The sequence below is a fragment of the Schistocerca piceifrons genome, chromosome 2 (genome assembly GCF_021461385.2).
Source record: "Schistocerca piceifrons isolate TAMUIC-IGC-003096 chromosome 2, iqSchPice1.1, whole genome shotgun sequence".
Lineage (NCBI taxonomy): Eukaryota > Metazoa > Arthropoda > Insecta > Orthoptera > Acrididae > Schistocerca > Schistocerca piceifrons.
This window is the reverse complement of record NC_060139.1, coordinates 328,123,125-328,145,012: the sequence shown is the minus strand read 5'-3', so window position 1 is coordinate 328,145,012 and position 21,888 is coordinate 328,123,125. Positions and strand designations below refer to the sequence as shown.

Sequence of the window (21,888 nt, the reverse complement as noted above, 5' to 3'; positions counted from 1 at the left end):
CATTCGTCAGGGACCACAGGAAGATGGTAGCCTGTACGTCTGCCGAAATATTGTCGAGAAACTACGACGCTACCCGGTCGGATACCCGAGAACTGTTCGAATTGGAAATATACCGGGGAAACGTCAGATCGCATAACTGGTTTATGGTTCCTACCTGGCCATAACGAACAACACGAAACTAAAAAACGGAAAAAGAAATTACCGCTCGTCAGAGGCATGATGATTGTACGTTGTGCAAGTGAGACAAAGAGCAAGGTACTGCCGACCTTAGTAATAGTAGTAGTTGGAAGGAGAAACAGCATTGGTCGTATTTTATTTTTTGTTTTGTTTTATTATCCGCAAAATCGATTTTCGTGCTGTAATATACAATTAAAATTGGTAGGCACTGGTATCAACAAGCTTAGAGTGAGTTTATGTGATCGCTCCAAGCTTGTTGATACCAGTGCCTACCAATGTTAATTGTATATTACAGCACTGAGGATGGTCACTAAGTGACCGAAAATCGATTTTGCAGATGACAAAAAAAAAAAAAAAAAGAAGACGACCAATGCTGTTTCTCCTTCCAGTTATATCCATTATCTAGTCGTGGTGCACAGAACACTCCATGGAGTCGCCAATCAATAGTAGTAGTAGTAGCTTTATTCGTCCGCAGACCTCTTTTTACAAGGATATAGGACATGTCAAAGTATTTACAAGTTTAGACCAATTAAAAATACTTCGTGTACAGCAGACAGGCTAGTCGTCTTTCAGCTCCGTTTTCGAAGTACAGTAGACGTTAACTGTGGGCTAGATGCAGACGCGAGCCGCCCGGCTAGCTAGCTGCAGGCGCCGGCGGCGCGTCGGATGCCCGCCCTGTAGTGCGGGTCGGCGCCGCCCACGCTGAGCGGCGGCCTGCCGGCGGCCACGGAGGGGTGCGAGCCGTCACCGGTGCGGGCCGCCCTGGCACGCAGAGCCTCTGCCGGCACCGTCTGCAGGTCGTACGCCTGGCCCAGGGCAGCCATTAGCCTGATGAAGGCGGCCGTTGCGTTGACGGCGCCGCCGCCCAGCTCGGCCGCCTTGTAGTCGCCGGGGAACGTGTGGTGGAAGTTGTGCCATCCCTCGCCCAGCCCGAACGCGCCCATCGCCAGGCTGTCCGTCGCGCTGATCGACCTGCGGCAAACGCCCCACTCGTCATATCCGAAAACTCCACCACTTTAAAAAATATCAAGTCTGTTCAGTTAAATGTACACTACTGACTATTAAAATTGCTACACCACGAAGATGACGTGCTACAGACGCGAAATTTAACCGACAGGAAGAAGATGCTGTGATATGCAAATGATTAGCTTTTAAGAGCATTCACACAAGGTTGGCGCCGGTGGCGACGCCTACAACGTGCTGACATGAGGAAAGTTTCCAACCCATTTCTCATACACAAACAGCAGTTGACCGGCGTTGCCTGGTGACACTTTGTTGTGATGCCTGGTGTATGGAGCAGAAATGCGTACCATTACGTTTCCGACTTTGATGAAGGTCGGATTATAGCCTATCGCGACTGCGGTTTATCGTATCGCGACATTGCTGCTCGCGTTGGTCGAGATCCAATGACTGTTAGCAGAATACGAAATCGGTGGGTTCAGGAGGGTAATACGGAATACCGTGCTGGATCCCAACGGCCTCGTATCACTAGCAGCTGAGATGGCAGGCGTTGTATCCGCATAGCTGTAACGGATATTGCAACCACGTCTCGATCCCTGACTTAATAGATGGGAACGTTTGCAAGACAACAACCATCTGCACGAACAGTACGAAGACGTTTGCAGCAGCATGGACCATCAGCTCGGAGACCATGGCTGCGATTACACTTGACGCTGCATCACAGACAGGAGCGCCTGCGATGGTGTACTCAACGACAAACCTGGGTGCACGAATGGCAAACGTCATTTTTTAGGATGAATCCAGGTTCTGTTTACAGCACCATGATGGTCGCATCCGTGTTTGGCGACATCGCGGTGAACGCACATTGGAAGCGTGTATTCGTCATCGCCATACTGGCGTATCACCCGGCGTGATGGTATGGGGTGCCATTGGTTACACGTCTCGGTCACCTCTTGTTCGTATTGACGGCACTTTAAACAGTGGACGTTACATTTCAGATGTGTTACGACCCGTGACTCTACCCTTCATCCGATCCCTGCGAAACCCTACATTTCAGCAGGATAATGCACGACCGCATGTTGCAGGTCCTGTACGGGCCTTTCTGGATGCAGAACATGTTCGACTGCTGCCCTGGCCAGCACATTCTCCAGATCTCTCACCAATTGAAAACGTCTGGTCAATGGTGGCCGAGCAACTGTCTCGTCACAATACGCCAGTCACTACTCTTGATGAACTGTGTCATCGTGTTGAAGCTGGATGGGCCGCTGTACCTGTACACACCATCCGACGTCTGTTTGACTCAATGCCCAGGCGTATCAAGGCCGTTATTACGGCCAGAAGTGGTTGTTGTGGGTACTGATTTCTCAGGATCTATGCACTCAAATTGCGTGAAAATGCAATTACACGTCAGTTCTAGCATAATATATTTGTCCAATGAATACCTGTTTATCATCTGCATTTCTTCTTGGTGTAGCAATTTTAATGGCCAGTGGTGTATATTCTGGAACACGGTACCACCGTCACCTAGAGCAGGCTCGTCCACACTGTGCCCCTGGGCCTCTAGCGCCCGCGGTCGCCCGCGGCCAGCGCCCCGGGCGAATTTGTGTGTTGTCGCAGTGGCCGAGCCGTGTCACTTAGCTGGCCGTGCGGACCGCCCGAACGCCAGCCGATTGATATATTTGTCCGCCCGTTTTCCCTTCGGGCAGAGCACGTCTCACAAGTGCTTCAGCTAGAGCTGATTGTCCTAGAGTGCCATATCCGCCTGAAGGACCGCTTTTTTATGTGTAAAACTTTAGATGACTTTTACAGCTGTCTTCCACGACAGAAATATCCTCTTTTGCACAAGCACACGGCCAAAGTTCTCTCAATGTTTGGTTCCACGTATATTTGTGTGCGCTTTTTCTCGCTTTTAAAGCTTGCTAAAACTAAGAACCGTTCATTCCTTGGTGATAAAAATTTGACCAATTCTTTGAGGTTAGCAGTCTCACGGAATATTGTACCAGGCCTAGACAAAATCGTTTCCTCGAAAAAGAGAAACATGTAAAATGTCAATTGTCCTCTTTAACAATGTTGACAGTAAGAATTAGAGAGCTTTATAACCTTAATTCTATTTTAGTAAGTTTTCAAACTTATTATTACGTACAAAACAGCAAACTAAGGATCCGATTTCTAAACTCTGAAAATGGATAGAAAAAATTGTTACACGAAGTATAACAAAAAATACTTACTTGTAACTACTAACAGTAAGAATGAGACTCTATATCCCTTACATAAAATTAATTCTGAAATAGAATATTTTGTTTACGTTAGATCTGACCGCTGGACAGTCCAGCGCACAGCAGTGCTGTGCGGTCTCACTCGCTCTGCAGCTCTCTCTCTCTCTCTCTCTCTCTCTCTCTCTCTCTCTCTCTCGCTCCTATGGCGACACTAGCGACACACGGTCGCGGACGGGGCGCTGAACTACACTGTCTTGCGCCCGCGGGGCGCGGGCGCTCCCGCCGGGCGCAATTCTTGGATGAGCCTGACCTAGAGAGAAGGTCGTCGCGCGCTCGGTGTGACGTCACCGAGAGCGGGCCCGAGGCTCACGGGAAAGACAGGCCGCGGAGCGTACGTCACGAAGGTAGTCCTGCACTCTCTCGCTCGCTCAGCTCAGCAGACAAAATGCGTTTGTAAACCTGTCAACTCGTAGCTGGGCGTGTAAGTACCAACGAGAATTGCATCTTCCACTGGAATCTGCTGTTATGAAGTCTTACTGATTAACAGCACTACAGCAAAATTTAATTTAAGATAAATACTCGATATAAATTAATACGGTTAGAAAAACAAGATAGTCATTACTTTATGAACTGCTTGAGGCATTTCGTTAAGGTTAAAGCAGATTATAAACACACATAATTTATCTTTAACACATCAAAAGATAATTAAGGTGAAGACGTTCACCACTTCACTCTGAATGGGTATAGGAACGAAAAGATGATACACTGTTTTTATTTTCATACTTCTCAGATGAAGAAAAGGGAGAAAACCTTTGGAAAGTTTCAGTCGTAACCGTTCACAATTAAATATTACACGATTCCGCCAAACTTTGCACAGAATTGGCTTTTTATTTGTGTGTGAAATGTTGACCTTTTCTTATCTGAAGAAGCATCATCAGTTATGAATGACAGCTACATTTATTTGGTTGACAGATATAATTTTGCTTCTTTTGGCAAAAGAACGGTATAATTTGCACAAAATCACGTTGCAGTAGCTGTTGCGATAGAATCCTGAAACAAAATCTTGTTAAATAAGCAGTTGACGACCAGAGATGTCAATAACTTATGGAAGATCTCATTGTGCCGGTTTGCAGTGACATAACAGAAGAAATTTCACGTTTCTTACACTAGCAAATTGTCTTTTCACTAGCTGGCAAAAAATCTCGTTTGCGTGCTGTCATTAGCCAAAATCTCGTTTCTATATCTCGAATGGTTTACGACATAAAAGGGATGTTATGAATATTTCATTCCCGCTCTCGTGCCATCGGAGGTGTGAACATGCCATTTAAGATATATGTATTCGAAACTGAAGACAAATGGAGACCTCCTCCTAAGTCTAAAGAAAAATTAAATATCTTAGCTAAATTTCATTTGCGGCAATACGTGGTGTAACATGAAGAAGGAAAATTACAGTGACCCTATTATTCATTGCAACTATTTCGAATTTTTATATATATATATACCAAATATCACAATAACTATAGCTATTAACGAAATGATGGTCATGTCATTATGAAGCTGACATATAAAGCTACGAGTAACGTAGAAATAAAGTTTTTTTGTCGAATATATTCTGTACAATCAATCTATTCATTAAAAGGTATAATTTAATGTTAAAATTTTAACAGAAAAAGGCGAGTATTACAGCTAGAAATTGTGTGTTCGTCTCGACGCAACACAAAACTCACATCGCGCAAATGCCCGGACTGTTTCATTCAGTATTTGCGAACCAGAGCACTTAACGACTTCCAACAAATTTTGCACATAATTTCAGACCACTTCTGTATTAGCAACTGTATTCGCAACACAGTATGCAGACATGGATCACTTAATGTATCCGCAACACTGTATCGTTGCGTCACACATAGTTCAGGATATACGAGGCGTGTTTTTTAAGTAAGTACCGTTTTGAAATTAAAAAAAGACGTGTTAAGATACCTCAATAATTTTATTTTTACATGAAAGTCTGTACCTTAATCTACTTTTCTACATGATTTCCGTCAATACTGAGGCACTTGTCATAACGTTGTACCAGATTTTGAATACCCTCCTCATAGAAGTCTGCCGCCTGACTTGTTAACCACGGCATTACCACTGTTTTGACTTCGTCATTGTCTTGAAGACGCTAACCGCCCAGGTGTTTCTTCAAGTGCAGGAACAGATGGCAGTCACTGGGCGCAAGATCGGGGCTGCACGGAAGATGATCTAGAGTTTCGCATCGAAAAGATGTGATGCGATCTTTGGTCTGATTCGCCACATGCGGACGGGCATTGTCTTGCAGCAAAACGATGCCCTTGCTCAACTTCCATGGACTGTTGCTTTGATTCTGGTGTGACGTAGGCCACCCATGTTTCATCGCCCGTAACAATTAGGCTTAAGAAATCATCACCGTCGTTGTGGTACCGCTCAAGTAAAGTCAATGCACTGTCTAAGCGTTTGGTTTTGTGCACATCCGTCAACATTTTCGGTACCCAACGTGCGCACAATTTTCGGTAATTCAAGTGGTTGGTCATAATGCCATACAAAACACTACGAGAAACATTAGGAAAGTCATACCGCAAGGAGGAAATCGTAAAGCGTCTGTTTTCTCTCACCTTATTGTCCAATTCCTGCACCAAACTTTCATTAACGACCGAAGGACGCCCACTCCGTTGTTCATCATGCACATTTGTGCGGCCACCTTTAAATGTTATCAACCACTTTCTTTCCATTCCATCACTCATAATGTTTTCTCCGTAAACTGCACAGATCTCAAGATGAATATCGATCGCTTTTAGGCCTTTAGCACTAAGGAATCTTATAACAATCCGCACTTCACAGTCGGCGGGACTCACGATTATCGGAGGCACCTTAAACACTCAGTACACAACATAAACAAGGAAGAATCAGACTGTAATGGCGTCAGTGCGTAGATTAAGGTACAGGCTTTCATGTAAAAATAAAATTATTGAGATATCTTAGCACGTCTTTTTTTAATTTCAAAACGGTATTTACTTCAAAAAATACGCCTCGTATAAGGACATAAACGTTCGGACACATGAAAAACTAGCTTTTGCTTAAAATGAAGCCCAAATCATTCACTTTACACTCATCCAGTGTTTCATAATGAGACACTCCCAAAAACCTTTATGTACAATTTCAAACCTTTCCTAGATTTTTCTCGCTTACATGTTTAAAGGCAAATGTTTAACTCAGTATCTCTTTGTGAAGTAACCAGACGTCTGAAGTTGCTTTACACATGGAATTTCAATTCTTTAAAGATACGGAGCTTTACTGGTAAAAATCCAATGTGTAAAAATGAACACTTCTACGTTCATCTTCGATCCATTCCTATACCATTCATCCAATTACCGTGAAATTTTGGTGAGTTGTTGTGCTCACGCCCGCAAAGATTTCTATGGTGCTGAGTTCCACATGTCACTCATAGGGGTGGGAGTCGAAATGGATAGCACACCGGCTTAACTAAGGGATGTCTGCAGCAATTTCAGTCAAATTTTGTTTAGTGTGACTCATTATTTGTATAAAAATATTGTGGGGGTACATATCAGAACTACCCCTAGGGATGGAGATGGGGGTGATAAGATGTAATACGTAAAAATGTTCGATAACGACCGATATTAGTTTTGAATGCATAGTTTTAGGTGCCGCTAGAATTATTGTTTTGGTGACATTCACCATGAAGTTTCACCCCTGGAGTTCACGTTGGGCGGGAGGCAAAGATAGTCACAAAATAACATATCTCCGAAACGCATGAAGCAATTTCCACCAAAACTGGCACACATATTCTAATACGAGAAATGTTACTGTGACGATAACACACCCCTAGCTCAGCTAGGGATGATGGTTCGGTGCGCAAAGGCATGACATAAAAGCATAACTCAGTAACGCCTGGAGCATTAACTGTCAAATTTTATATTTACAAGGATCATCATTTGCATCAAAATACTGTGGTAGTAAGATACCCCTACTATCAGGACGGTTGGGGACGACAATGACAAGGTTTGTCACGTAGAAACTTCTGAAATCTATCTGTTTACTGTAATTAATGCACGTAGAATATTTTTTAGTATGAATCGCAGTCGCCGCCTCATTTACATTGTACAGTGGCTCATCCACATTCAATGTCCAATGTTGTGTAGCGTGGTGTAAAGCAGCGCAGAATCCGACAGTTCCCAGTTCAGTGCTTTTTCTCGAAACGATCATCATTTACTGGCAGAATTACAGATTCCCTCAGAATCCAGATGAAGTTGCGGGGCGAAATTCGCTAGAGATACGGATAAAATACACACATCAAAAAATTTTTCCATCACCCCGGTTCCCAGAACTCCTGCAGCCAGACGTTGATTGTGGATATTGTATCACAGACACAGTCCCTTTGACTGTTCAGAGATGTGTAACAACCATGCATGAGAAGCGCCTATCAGACCGAGGGGGTCCGACAGCCGATCAGTTCCAATCATTCCACCAGAAAGGAGGTAGTTCAGCCATGCCTAGACCGTCAATACCGCGGTTCGATCGCTTCCGCATTGTTACTTTGTGCCAAGAAGGGCTCTCAACAAGGTATGTGTCCAGGCGTCTCGGAGTGAATCAAAGCGATGTTGTTCGGACATGGATGAGGTACAGAGAGACAGGAACTGTCGATGACATGCCTCGCACAGGTCGCCCAAGGGCTACTACTGCAGTGGATGACTGCTACATACGGATTATGGCTCGGAGGAACCCTGATAGCAATGCCACCATGTTGAATAATGCTTTTCGTGCAGCCACAGGACGTCGTGTTACGACTCATACTGTGCGCAATAGGCTGCGTGACGCCCAACTTCACTCCCGGCGTCCATGGCAAGGTCCATCTTTGCAACCATGACACCATGCAGCGCGGAACGGATGGGCCCAACAACATGCCGAATGGACCGCTCAGGATTGGCATCACGTTCTCTTCACCGATGAGTGTTGCATATGCCTTCAACCAGACAATCGTCGAAGACGTGTTTGGAGGCAACCAGGTCAGGCTGAACGCCTTAGACACAAGTTGGAGGTCCCCTGTTGTTTTGGGGTGGCCGATATACGCAGCTGGTGGTAATGGAAGGCGCCGTAACGGCTGTACGATACGTGTATGACACCCTCCGAAAGATAGTGCATCCATATCGGCAGCATATTGGCGAGGCATTCGTCTTCATGGACGAGAATTTGCGCCCCGATCGTGCACGCCTTGTGAATGACTTGCTTCAGGATAACGACATCGCTCGACTAGAGCGGCCAGAATGTTCTCCAGATATGATCCCTATCGAACATGCCTGGGATAGATTGAAAAGGGCTGTTTGTGGACGATGTGACCCACCAACCTCTCTGACGGATCTACACCGAATCGCCTTTGAGGTGTGGGGCAATCAGGACCAACAGTGCCTTGATGAACTTGTGGATAGTATGCCACTACGAATACAGGCATGCGTCAGTGGAAGAGGACGTGCTACTGGGTATTAGAGGTACCAGTGTGTACAGCAATCTGGACCACCACCTCTGAAGATGTATGTTGGTACAACGTGCAATGTGTGGTTTTCATGAGTAATAAAAAGGACGGGAATGATGTTTATGTTGATCCCTGTTCCAATTTTCTGTACAGGTGAGATATTTATCTGTTACAACAGTGCAGCATTTATTCAGAAGATGTTATGGAAAAGAACCACCATGCAAACAGAGCATTGTGTTTTGGTTGTCTCAGTTAAGAGAAAAGTACCGATCGATCAAGTGTGCCGGAGGCAATCGTGAGGAGGGGAAGGGAAGTTTTGTACCCATCACAAAAAAATCAATGGTCCGCACAAGTCACGAACATGGAACAACACAGCAAACTGTGTGGAAGATTTTGCAGCGGTAGTTTCATTTCAAAACGTGCCGTTTGCAGCCCATGCAAAAATTAAAACCGAAAACTTATTGCCGGCGAACAATACGGTAAGCATTTCGGAATGGCCTTCAGGCTGATATTCAGCGCCAAGCAAACTTCCACTTATCTGGAAAGCTTAAATGACACAATATGAGAGTGTGGTTCACTTAAAATCGTCATGAAACTATGGCTCATGAGCGAGATTCAACGACGGTTAATGTTTTCTGCTCAGTATCACAGACGAAGCTGTATGATCCGTTTTTCTTCTGTGAGAAAACTGTAATGGGCACCTCTTACCTCGAAATGTAGCAGTTGTGATTGTTTTCTTAACAGACTGCTGATTCCGAGAATTTCATCTTCCAACAAGAAGGGGAACCCTTCCTTGAACCATCGATTTCCTTCCGTGGATAACTACACATGGACGCTAGATTGGGCGTAGTGGTGAAGAAGTGGCTCTATTCCCTTGGCCTCTCAGATTGCCTGACATAATGCGTTGTGACTTTTTCCTTTGGGGGCACTTTAAGAACCCTGTTTATATACCCCACTGTCAGGAACAACGGAACAGCCCCAAGGCCGCAAGAGTGTTGCTTTGATGATCACAGATAGGCTGTTGCTGCATAAGGTATGTATTAACATTTGGACGTGTGACGTGTGACGAGAGGGGCTGCCGATGAACATTCGTCGAGCGCAAAATGCAAACTTGGTGACTTTACGGTTCCATCAACGCATTTAACATATCATACATATGTACACGTGATACTTCAGAAAATATACAGCCCTGAAAACAAATTACTCATTTACAGTAGCCCTGCATATCACTCAAGTCCGTAATTTTGTCATATTTCACTATCTCTTGCACAGCTATCCGGGCTATGTGCGACATCAAAGGTTTCGCAACCTCCCTCCTAGTTTGAACTGCACTCGCCGCATCGTACTACCTTTATTGAGCGATTTAATGGTACAGAAGGACGTAGCATTTAACAAAAAAACGGTCGGTGTCTTCCTCATAGAGCCGTAAAAACAAACAGTGCCTTTGCCCTTGCTCACGGCGGCGGGGCTGTTCATGAAAAATAAACAAATAATGTAGTTTGGGCTACGGATGCGACAAGCAAACAAACGAAGGACGTAAACTGATTAGTGATAATTACATCCGATACCTTATCCCGTGCGAATGCCCGCAAAGCTGAGACACTTGTGCTACCATTCTGTCTACAAAATTTAAACTTTTTTTTACTGTTAGTTAATAGTACGATGAGTCCTGATACAGATTCTAACTCAATGAAAAATACTACTATAGAAATCCCGACGCGGTATGGATGAGTTGTGATATCCACATCTGAGCAACGACTGTCATTCTCAGTTAACCTTGTCAGTACATCATAATGTTGCCAAACTGATAGAGAAAAGTAGACAAACGTTTTTTGAGTATCGCACCGTGTTGTAATTTAAAAAAAATTTGGTGGAGAAATCAACGTTTCGGTCACAGTTGCAGTGGCCTTCATCTGGGTCTTCAGCAGACCCAGAAGAAGGCCACAGTAAAAGTGGGCAAAACATTGGTTTCTACAGTAAACTTTTTTGCACTCTGACGCGTTGTGATACTCAGAAAACTTTTATGTCAACCGACTGGCAACTGAAGCCTACGCAATTACAGGACAGAGAAAACTTAATGATAACTCACATATAGTATGAATTCTTACGTTAAGCAGTTCCCTCTTTGAAGTGAGTGAACGTGCAGATAGGAAGAGAGAAGTAGGAGAAGTTAAGGTACAAATGAGTGAAAGAAAAAGAAACTGCTAGCTGCCGCTCGTATTCGTGGTAGTGATGTAGAGAAGAAAGGGATAACGAGTTCTATCGATACGATTTCTGTAGAGATGAGAGATCAACATAAAGATCAATTCCACCCTTTTTACTGCTCATGAAAATCCCACATCGAATATTGCACCACCATACAGCGAGTGGATATGAAGGTTCAAGTTCAAGATTACTGTTCACTATCGCCGCCCCTTCCTGCATGTACGACCTTTTTTATAAACATCAATAGGAGCACGCCTTGAGCAGCAGCATAATTACGTTTGACGCAGTTTGGGATATTGTGATCTAGTTGAGGTTTGACCACCTATATCATCGGACCAAAAATATCCAGTATGCAGTATTGACCACTAAATGTCACGACAGGTTGACCTGCCAGCGTAAGAGGGGGCGAGGACTACGGTACTGTCAGTAGAGAAGCAGTAACAGTTCAGTCATTCCGAACGTAGACTTGTCGTTGGACGTCATCTGAGTAACAGATCTATCAGAGACTTTCATCCTTTCTACAGCTGCGCAACTCGACTGTTGGTGACGTGATTGTGAAGTGGAAACATGGAGGAATAACACAGCTGAATCAAGACCAGGCAGACCTCATGCAATGATGGGCAGCGACAGTCGACCGCTGGACTGGCTGCACGAAATCGCATTAAATCAGTGGAAGGAATCACTCGCGAGTTCAAAAGTGCATTCCAGCAGTCCGGCTAGCTTAATGACCGTGGACGAGGAGTTAAAAATAATGGGATAAAAAGGTCGAGCAGCTGGTGATAAGCTACATACACACACCAAAAAACGTTTAGCACCACCTCGGTTCCGAGAGTTCCGGAACCTGTACAGAAAATCAAATAGAGATCAACATAAACACCATTTCCGCCCTTTTTATTGCTCATGAAAACCACACATTGCATGTTGTACCACCATACACCTTCAGAGGTGATGGTCCAGACTGGTGTACACACCGGTACCTCTAATACCTAGTAGCACGTCCTCTTGCATTGATGCATGCCTCTATTCGTCGTGGCATACTTTCCACAAGTTCATCCAGGTATTGTTGCCCTGGTTGTCCCACACCTCAAAGGCGATTGGGTGTAGATCCGTCAGAGATGTTGGTGGGTCACATCGTCCACAAATAGCCCTCTTCAATCTATCCCAGGCATGTTCGATAGGGTTCATGTCTGGAGAACATACTGGCCACTCTAGTCGAGCGATGTCGTTATCCTGAAGGAAGTCATTCAGAATATGTGCACGATGGGGGCACGAATTGAGGTCCATGAAGACGAATGCCTCGCCAGTATGCGGCCGATATGGTTGCACTATCGGTCGGAGGGTGTCATTCACGTATCGTACAGCCGTTACGGTGGCTTCCATTGCCACCAGCTGCGTACGTTGGCCCCACATAACGCCATACCAAAACAGCAGAGAACCTCCACCTCACTGCACTCGCTGGACAGTGTGTCTAAGGCCTTCTGCCTGACCGGGTTGCCTCCAAACAAGTCTTCGACGATTGTCTGGTTGAAGGCCTATGCGACACTCATCGGTGAAGAGAACGTTATGCCAATGTTGAGCGGTCCATTCGGCACATTGTTGGGCCCATCCGTACCGTGCTGCATGGTGTCGTGGTTGCAAAGATGAACCTTGCCATGGACGCCGGGAGTGAAGTTGGGCATCATGCAGCCTATTGCGCACAGTATGAGTCGTAACACGACGTCCTGTGGCTGCACGAAAAGCATTATTCAACATGGTGGCACTGCTATCAGGGATCCACCGAGCCATAATCCGTAGGTAGCAGTCATCCACTGCAGTAGTATACCTTGGGCGGCCTGAGCGAGGCGTATCATTGACAGTTCCTGTTTCTCTGTATCTCCTCCAAGTCCGAACAACATCACTTTGGTTCACTCCGAGACACCTGGACACTTTCGTTGTTGAGAGCCCTTCCTGGCATAAAGTAACAATGCGAACCACGTTATTGACCGCCTAGGCGTGGTTGAACACTACGGACAACATGAGCCATGTACCTCCTTCCCGGTGGAACGACTGGAACTGATCGGCTGTCGGACCCCCTCCGTCTAACAGGCGCTGCTGATGCATGGTTGTCTATATCTGTTGGTGGGTTTAGTGACACCTCTGAACAGTCAAAGGAGTCTGTAATACCATATCCACATTCAGCGGTTATCTTCAGGAGTTCTGCGAACTGGGGTGATGCAAAACTTATTTTGATGCGTGTACTTCTGTAGGCAATGGTGAACGACGCTTGAGCTGGTGTAAAGAGCAACGCCACTGAACAGTGTATGACTGGAAATGAGTGATTTCGAGTGATGAATTATGCTATACCGATTGGTAATCCGATGAAATGGTTTGGGTTTGGCGAATACCTGGAGAACGTTGGCTACTATCGTGTGTAGTGCCAACAGTGAAGTAGATGTGAGGTGGTATCGCAGGAAAGAGCTATTTTTGTGATTATGGTGTGGGCTCCCTAATGCTCTTAAGAAAATTCTAAATATAGTAGGGGACGAACATATTTTACAACACTGTGTACTGCGTGTGACAGAGTAATCATTTGGAGACGATGATCGTCTGTATCCGCATGACAGTGCATCCTGTCATAAGGTAGCAAAAGCGAGGCAACGGTCTGTGGACAATAACATTCCTGAAATGCACTGGCCTGCCCAGAGTCCCGATTTGTAACGAGAGAAAGACCTTTGAGATGAGTTAAAATGTCGACTTCGTTCCAGAACTCACAGTTCAAAAACATTACCTTCTATGATTTCTGCTCTAGAAGAATGAGCCGCTGTTCCTCCACAGACAATCAGACACCTCGTAAAAGTTGTTCCCAGCAGAGTTCATGGTGTCATAAAGACGAAGGGTGGAAAACCCCATATTAATGTCCACAAATATGCGTCCGGAAACGTTTGATCAGATAGTGTACATGTTACGAGAGCAGCTATACTCACTTGTCGAACGGTCGATGTCCGAAGACGTGTGCCACGCTGTTGATGCACCAGGTGATGTTGAGGGAGACGGTGTAGCGGAGGACGGACGCCAGGTGCCAGGACACCCAGCCGCTCTCTCCCCACAGAGCCACCGGAATCCAGGCGGGCAGCACGAAGCAGAACAGCGGCATGATTACTGGGTACAGCCTGCGGCATAGGCACAGTAACGTCAAGTCTAGGAGTGGCGCAGACGGCAGCATCTGGTACACTACGTCCCTGTCCTCCCCTTCTTACTGTAGTAGAACACGTAGGTGTTTCAGCAGTAATAGAAAAAGTCGTTTGAAGGTGTGATTCACATAGCTACAGCAACATTTACACGGTCCAGTCGCATTAACGTGACCACCGAACACAAGTTCGACGTCAGCGTGCAATAACCACTCACAGACGGCAGCTGGCGGCACTAGGAGTGGACCTTGTATAAAGCGTGCCGCTGTGGTTAAAGTACGCTGAAGAACGAAAGAAATTGGTACACTTGCCTAATATCCACGTGAGCACACAGAAGTGCCGCAACACGACATGCCATGGACTCAACCAATGTCTGAAGTAGTGCTGGAGGGAACTGACACCATAAATCCTGCAGAGCTGTCCATAAATCCGTAAGAGTACAACGGAGTGGAGATCACCTCTGAACAGCACATCGCAAGGCATCCCAGATATGCTCGATAATGTTCATGTCTCAGAAGTGTGTTCCTGGAGCCACTCTTTAGCAATACTGGACGTGTGGGGTGTCGCATTGTACCGCTGGAATTGCCCAAGTCCGTCGGAAAGCACAATGGGCACGAATGGATGCACATCATCAGGCAGGATGCTTACGTACGTGTCACCTGTCAGAATCGTATCTTCACATATCAGCGGTCCCATATCACTCCAACTGCATCTGACCCACACCATTACAGAGCCTCGACCAGCTTGAAGAGTTCCGTGCTGACATGGAGGGTCCATGGATTCGTGAGGTTGTCTCCATACCCTTACTCGTCCATCTGCTCGATACAATTTGAAACGACACTCATCCGACCAGGCAACATGTTTCTAGTCGTCAACAGTTCAATGTCGCTATTGACAGGCCCACGCGAGGCGAAAAGCTTTCTATCGTGAAGTCATCAAACGTACACGAGTGGGCCTTCGGCTCCGAAAGCCCATACCGATGATGTTTCGTTGAATGGTTCGCACGCTGACACTTGTTGACGGCACAGTATTGAAATCTGCTGTAACTTGCGGAAGGGTTGCACTTCTGCCACGTTGAACGATCGTTGAACGATTCTCTTCAGTCGCCGTTGCTCCCGTTCTTGTACGATCTTTTTCCGACCGCAGCGATGTCGGAGATTTGATGTTGTACCGGATTCCTGATATTCGCGGTACACACCTGAAATCGTCGTATGGGAAAATGCCCACTTCATCGCTACCTCGGAGCTCGCGCCCCGACTGTAACACCATGTTCAGACTCACTTGAATCTTGATAACCTATCAACGCAGCAGCAGTTACCGAACTAACAACTGCGTCAGACACTTGCCTTATTTAGAGGCATTGCCCATCGCAGCGCCGTAATCTACCTGTTTAAATATTTCTGTATTTGAATAGACATGCCTATACTAATTTCTTTGGCGCTCCAGGGTATATAGAGAATGGCAAAATGACGCTACCCAAAACCGACGCCGGGGCAACTGTGGTGTACCACGGGCCATAGATGCAGGGGTGAAGACGGCTGTGGAGATATGTACGGGTGAAGAGACGTGCAATTGTCAAGCAACTGCCGGCCGGTGTGGCCGTGCGGTTCTAGGCGCTTCAGTCTGGAACCGCGTGACCGCTACGGTCGCAGGTTCGAATCCTGCCTCGGGCATGGATGTGTGTGATGTACTTAGGTTAGTTGGGTTTAATTAGTTCTAAGTTGTAGGGGACTGATGACCACAGATGTTAAGTCCCATAGCGCTCAGAACCATTTGAACCAATCTGTTAAGCAACTGGCCGCCCACATGAACCAAGGGGCTACCAACAGCGTCTTCTCAACGACTGTTTAGCGAATGTAGATGTGTATGAGTCTCCGCTTCTGGCACCTGGTTCATGGACCCATGTTGACTACCGGCAACGAGGGCTGGTATTTGCACGCAAATACTGCAATTGGACGTCCACCGACCCGCCACAGGTGGCTTTTTCAGATGAATAATGTTTTATGGTTCCTCGGACAGATGGCTGTTGGTGCGTGCGACCCTGCAACAATTGTCGGAAGGATCCACGCCGGAGGAGGTAGCGTTATAGTCTGGTGAATGTTTCCATGAGACTCCCTGGGTGATCTGTTCGTTCTGGAAGGCATAATGGATCAACAAAAGTGTGCATCTATACTTGGGGACCATTTGTATCCCTACATGGAGTTTGTTTTTCTTCAGCACGATGGCACCTACCAGCAGGACCGTGTAACATGTCGGATGGCTAGCAGTGTACATGAGTGGCTCGAAGAGCACCAGGACGAGTTTGCCTCACTCCCCTGGCCACCAAACTCTCCGAATTTAAAAGCAGTCGAGAGTCTGTGGGACCAGTTCGCTACGGCTGTTCGCGCCATGGATCAAAAAAATGGTTCAAATGGCTCTAAGCACTATGGGACTTAACATCTGAGGTTCAAAATGGTTCAAATGGCTCTAAGCACCATGGGACTTAATATCTGAGGTCATCAGTCCCCTAGACTTAAGGACCTAAGGACCTCATACACATCCATGCCCGAGGCAGGATTTGAACCTGCGACCGTAGCAGCAGCGCGGTTCCGGACTGAAGCGCCTAGAACCGCTCGGCCACAACGGCCGGCCATGGATCATTGGACGAGAAATATGGTGCACCTGCCCACGGCACTGGGGTCGGCATTGCTCCACATCTGTGTCGGTACCTTCCAGAACCTCGCTGACTCTCCTAGCACGCCCGCGCTGCAAAACGTGCTTATTCAGGCTTTTGACAGGTGGTCACATTACTGCGACTGGTCCACGTATCCTATAGCGTATTGCGCAAAATGGCCAATATTGACTTCTAGGTTGGAGGTTTTAACAGAAAATAAATGAAAGAGTGAAAGTTTTTGCTTCCTATGGTAGAATACAATCGAGACGAGGCCAGTGTGAGAGGGACGCGCGCAGTGCCGGAAGCGGCGGCTCACCTCATCTGCCACATGACGACCGGGTCTTGGCGCAGGTCGGACATGTCCAGCTGGCGGCCCTTCTCGCGCACCAGCGGGTGCTTCCGCACCATCAGCCAGCCGATGTGCGAGAAGAAGAAGCCGCGCCGCGAGTTGTGCGGGTCCGCGTCCGTGTCCGTGAACTTGTGGTGCACCCGGTGGTCCCGCACCCACTCGTAGATGTGGTTCTGAAACACAAGCACTAATGGTAGCCAGAAATTTCCGCACAAAATGTCTACAAAAAAAACTTTGTGTTCTGCCTTGCAGCAGGTCTTGTCATGGGGGAAGCCTCGTCAGAGAGGTCCACCGCATGAGCGCCTAGGAAAGTGGTTCCAGTGATGGTTTCCCGTTGCCTTCCACTGATGATGATGATGATGAAATGATAATGAGGACAACACAACACCCAGTCCCTGAGCGGAGAAAATCTCTGACCCAGCCGGGAATCTAACACAGGCCCGTTGGTGTGACAGAGCGCCGCGCTGACCACTCAGCTATCGGGGCGGGCAATGTCTACAAGATGGTGCCAAAATATAAAATGATGGTTACCCGATACTGTCAAATGTATTGGAGATGATCTCAGAATCTAAAAACGCTTGCTCTTCTTATTATAGAAGTTGATTCGTCCTGATCGCACAAAAATACCCAATGCATACTTATTTTAGCGAAATTGCCATACGCGATTCAGTAGTAACAGAGAAAGTCGTTTGAAGGTGTGATTCACGATTGACACGGTCCACTCACATTAACGTGAGTACCTCCTATGTTGGACGTCGGCTTGCAATAACCACTCACAGATGGCAGATGGCAACACTAGGAGTGGACGGTGTATAAAGCGTGCCGCCGCGGTTAAAGTATATTGCGAATGGCAAAGTGACGGTATCCAAAACCGGACCGGCGCCGCCGAGGTATCTGTGTTGCATCACGGGGTCATAATTGACTAAGGTGAACGGCGGATGTGGAGAGGTGTACGGGCGAATAGACATGTAGCTGTTGAGCAACTGATCCTCCAGATGAACCAAGGGCTGACCGGCAGTGTCTCCTCAACGAGCGTTCAGTGAACGTTCCTGCGTATGGGCCTCTGCAGTAGGCGCCTAGTTGATGCACCCCAAGCTGACTGCTGTTCATCGGCGACGAAGGGTGGAATTTGCACGCAAATAGCGGAATTGGATGTCAACTGAGGGGCGACAGGTGGCTTTTTAAGATGAATCACGTTTTATGCTCCATCGGACAGATCACTCGCATAGAAAAATTTTTACAGGGCATATCGATTTCATCGACTTTTCACATTAACTGGACACAACTTATAGAGAGACCGTGCGAACAGTGCACAGTAGTCACAAATAAAATGCCTAAGACGTGTATAAAATGTCTTCATGTTGTTTCCTTGTTGACATCCGACAGGAAACTGTATCAGATGTAAACAAGGACACAACCTGGAAACATTTTATACATGTTTTATGTTCGCAAAGCTATTCTCTTAGCGTATGAAGAGATATGGTACTCGCCGGCCGGAGTGGCCGAGCGGTTCTAGGCGCTACAGTCTGGAACCGCGCGACCGCTACGGTCGCAGGTTCGAATCCTGCCTCGGGCATGGATGTGTGTGATGTCCTTAGGTCAGTTAGGTTTAAGTAGTTCTAAGTTCTAGGGGACTGATGACCTCAGGAGTTAAGTCCCATAGTGCTCAGAGCCATTTGAACCAAGATATGGTACTGTGTAATGTCATCTCTATAAACTATGTCCAATTCATGTGAACAGTCGAACAGTCGACGGAAAGGGATTAGCCGTGTAAAAATTTTTGTTACACAAATGATCTGAAGATGTCGATTTAATTTCACTGAAACTAGTAATCTTTGTGCATTTACGTGCAACCTGGGCGAATAAACTTCTGTAATAAGATGAACTGAAACACGTATGTAACGTAGCAGCGATGGCGAGACATTGCAGCGTCTCTGACCAGAGAGTATGCGCTTGACCGCGCGAGTGTTGCGAGCAGTTCGCTAGTTGTCGCTATGCAGAGCAGTACTCTGTCTGTAGTCGTCGCAGTCTGAAGCTCGATTTAGTTACGAGCAGTCGGTCAGTAGTAGTCGTGCAGTGCAGTACGCTAATAGTCGTCATGCAGAGCGGTCGGTCAGTAGTAGCAGCCCAGTGCGGTTGTGTGATGTAGGCGGTCGGCAACACTGGTCAAGATGCTGAATGAGGTATACTGTTAATTAATATAATCATTAGATAATGTAAAAAATTTATTTATTGTAATTATTCTCCAACAAGTGCCCCAATAATAATTTTTATTTCAAAAGCATTTTTTCAAAAATTTAATTTTTATTGAACTAAAGATTTCGTTGCACTTCCCATTTCACTCCACTTTTTTTAAAGAAAAATTTCAGTAAAATCACCAAAAAAAAGGAATAATATTATTTGCAATGCAGTTCCTCCAAGCCGTGCGCACGAAAAACAGCAGAAATTTGACATCCAGTTATTCTGAGGTAAGACTTTAATTCTGATTGTTTTACACAGGGCCAAAGACCGATATTTCGGTTTAATTGAATTTTCTTATCACTGAATTGACCTTAATTTTTTTTTGAAGAATTTATATTTGAGTCAGATTGCGAATTTCACATTTTTGTTGCCATTGTCAGTACATTTCATTGTGGGCAGGTTACGCTTAGCGCAATGTCCATTAGCATTCTTAAATAATATTGTCCATACTTTTTCAAAATTATTGTGGGGAGGTTACACTCGGCTCCCATTTGTATTAAGTATTGTCAATTACTTTTAAATTACGGTGGGGAGGTTACACTTGGGACCCTGCCAGGATCGAATTTCGTTGAGAATCTTTTGAACAACAGTCAGATATCTGCTCTTATTTGCTTAGATATAATTAGGATTTGGCGCAACGCTTTTATTAATCTTGTGACTTTCTTTCAACAGGTCAACGGCAATTCGTTGCTCTGTTGTATTTGTTTGTTGCCTTTTTATATTTGTGCTTATTTCTTTTGTGAATAATTGTGACTGTTGTAAAAATGCCGCGAAAGACTGTGAATAGTGTATCGCGAGGTATTATGAACGAAATAAGCGAATTAAATAACTTCACCAATAGTACTAGTGACACGCAGTGTAATGATGACAATCCTGCGTTCACTGACAATCAGTGCGTTCCAACCATTAATAATGATGTAGACCTTATGATGAACAAACGAACTCTATTGTGTCTTGTGTTGATTTGACGACAATTGATGACGCGGGTCGCACTATTGTAATGAGCGCTGCCCAGCATAATACACCCGGTTTGGAAAATTCAAGTAACGTACCGACAAATTTTTCGAATGAAAATGGTCAGTGTACTGAAAATTCGACGGATTCATTTAACGCGACAATTGTAGGTACGCAATCAAACAGCACAGATAATGGAGTAGGTAATGTTACTTTGGAACAATTTATGGCAATAATGCTACAGTTTAAGAACGAATTTAGTGTAAATTGCAAACAACAGAGTGAAGATCTCAAAAAACTTAGTGAGCAGTATAAACAACTTAATAAAAAACTTGATGAGCAGAACAAACGACTGGAAGAAGAAAACAAACAATTTAGAGAACGGAACAAACAATTTTCTGAAAGTATTAAACAGCCGAGAGAAAAACACGATAATGTTAATGAACAGAACAAACAAGTTAGGGAAGAGATTACAGCTGTTACCGTTCAATGTCAGGACAGTAAAGAACAATTACGTGAGGATACTAAGGCTTGTGCTAATAACAGTAATGAAGAAGTTGGCACTGTTGCACAAGAATTAAGTAGCACACGTGTAGGCACAACAGAATCACATAAAGACGAAGTTAATGCAGTCACTGAACAATGCCCTAAAAACGAAGTACAGATTCGCGACGAAATTAATTTAAAGTCAGTGGAAGTTTCACACACTCCGAATACGGAAGCTGACGAGAAATTTGAACGTCAGAACAACCAAATTGACGAAAGTAGTAAAGTAACAGAATTAACAATTATTTCAGTCACCAATACGTCACAGAACCCGCCACGTTGCGAAGATTTGTCAGACTTACGCAACGCGTATAATGTGAGCAATTTACAGCAACTACGCGACTTAAAATCCGAAAAGCCACGCGACTTAAAATCTGAAAAGCTACGCGACTTGAAGTACGAAATGACACAGACGAACAGATTCACTCACAAACCCGAACGTGTTTTCAAATTCAGTGGCGAGAACATAGATTACGAGCAATTTTTATCCGCCAGAAAATGTAAGGAATTTAATAATGGCAGAACACAGATATACAATTTGCACTGTATACGACAATTTATTTTTGTACTTTCACCGCTATTACCTGTAATGGAGAAACTAGCTTTGAACCTGAGGCGACAATTTATTTTTGTATTTTCATCAGCATTACGTATTATGCAGAAACTGGAATTAGCAAGAATACAGCGATTTACTTTTGGAATTTTACCGCCATTGCCTGTAACGCAAAAGCTAAAATTTATTTGCAGTGCGTAATTGACCTCAGGGGATTCATTACGCTTTAATGAATATGTGCCGTAGCGAGCATAGGGCCCCGAGCTGTAGTAGTGCTGTTTCATCTTTAGTTTTCTGCACTGCTGCCTTTTCTTCTACTATCCTTTATATCTATCAAAACTGCTCTTTAACTATTGCTCTA

General features: G+C 45.3%; 1 protein-coding gene across 1 annotated transcript in view; it reads right to left on the bottom strand.

Annotated features, from left to right (window-relative positions):
• Positions 1-815: 815 nt before the first annotated feature.
• The window catches only part of LOC124775362 (acyl-CoA Delta-9 desaturase-like), an 80,624-nt gene continuing 59,551 nt past the window's right edge, over positions 816-21,888 (bottom strand). The window contains exons 3-5 of the mRNA XM_047250194.1: positions 17,201-17,406; positions 14,028-14,213; positions 816-1,149 (exon numbers count right to left, since the gene is read on the bottom strand). Coding sequence (XP_047106150.1) covers positions 816-1,149; positions 14,028-14,213; positions 17,201-17,406 — 726 coding nt within the window. The remainder of the gene's footprint in view (positions 1,150-14,027; positions 14,214-17,200; positions 17,407-21,888) is intronic.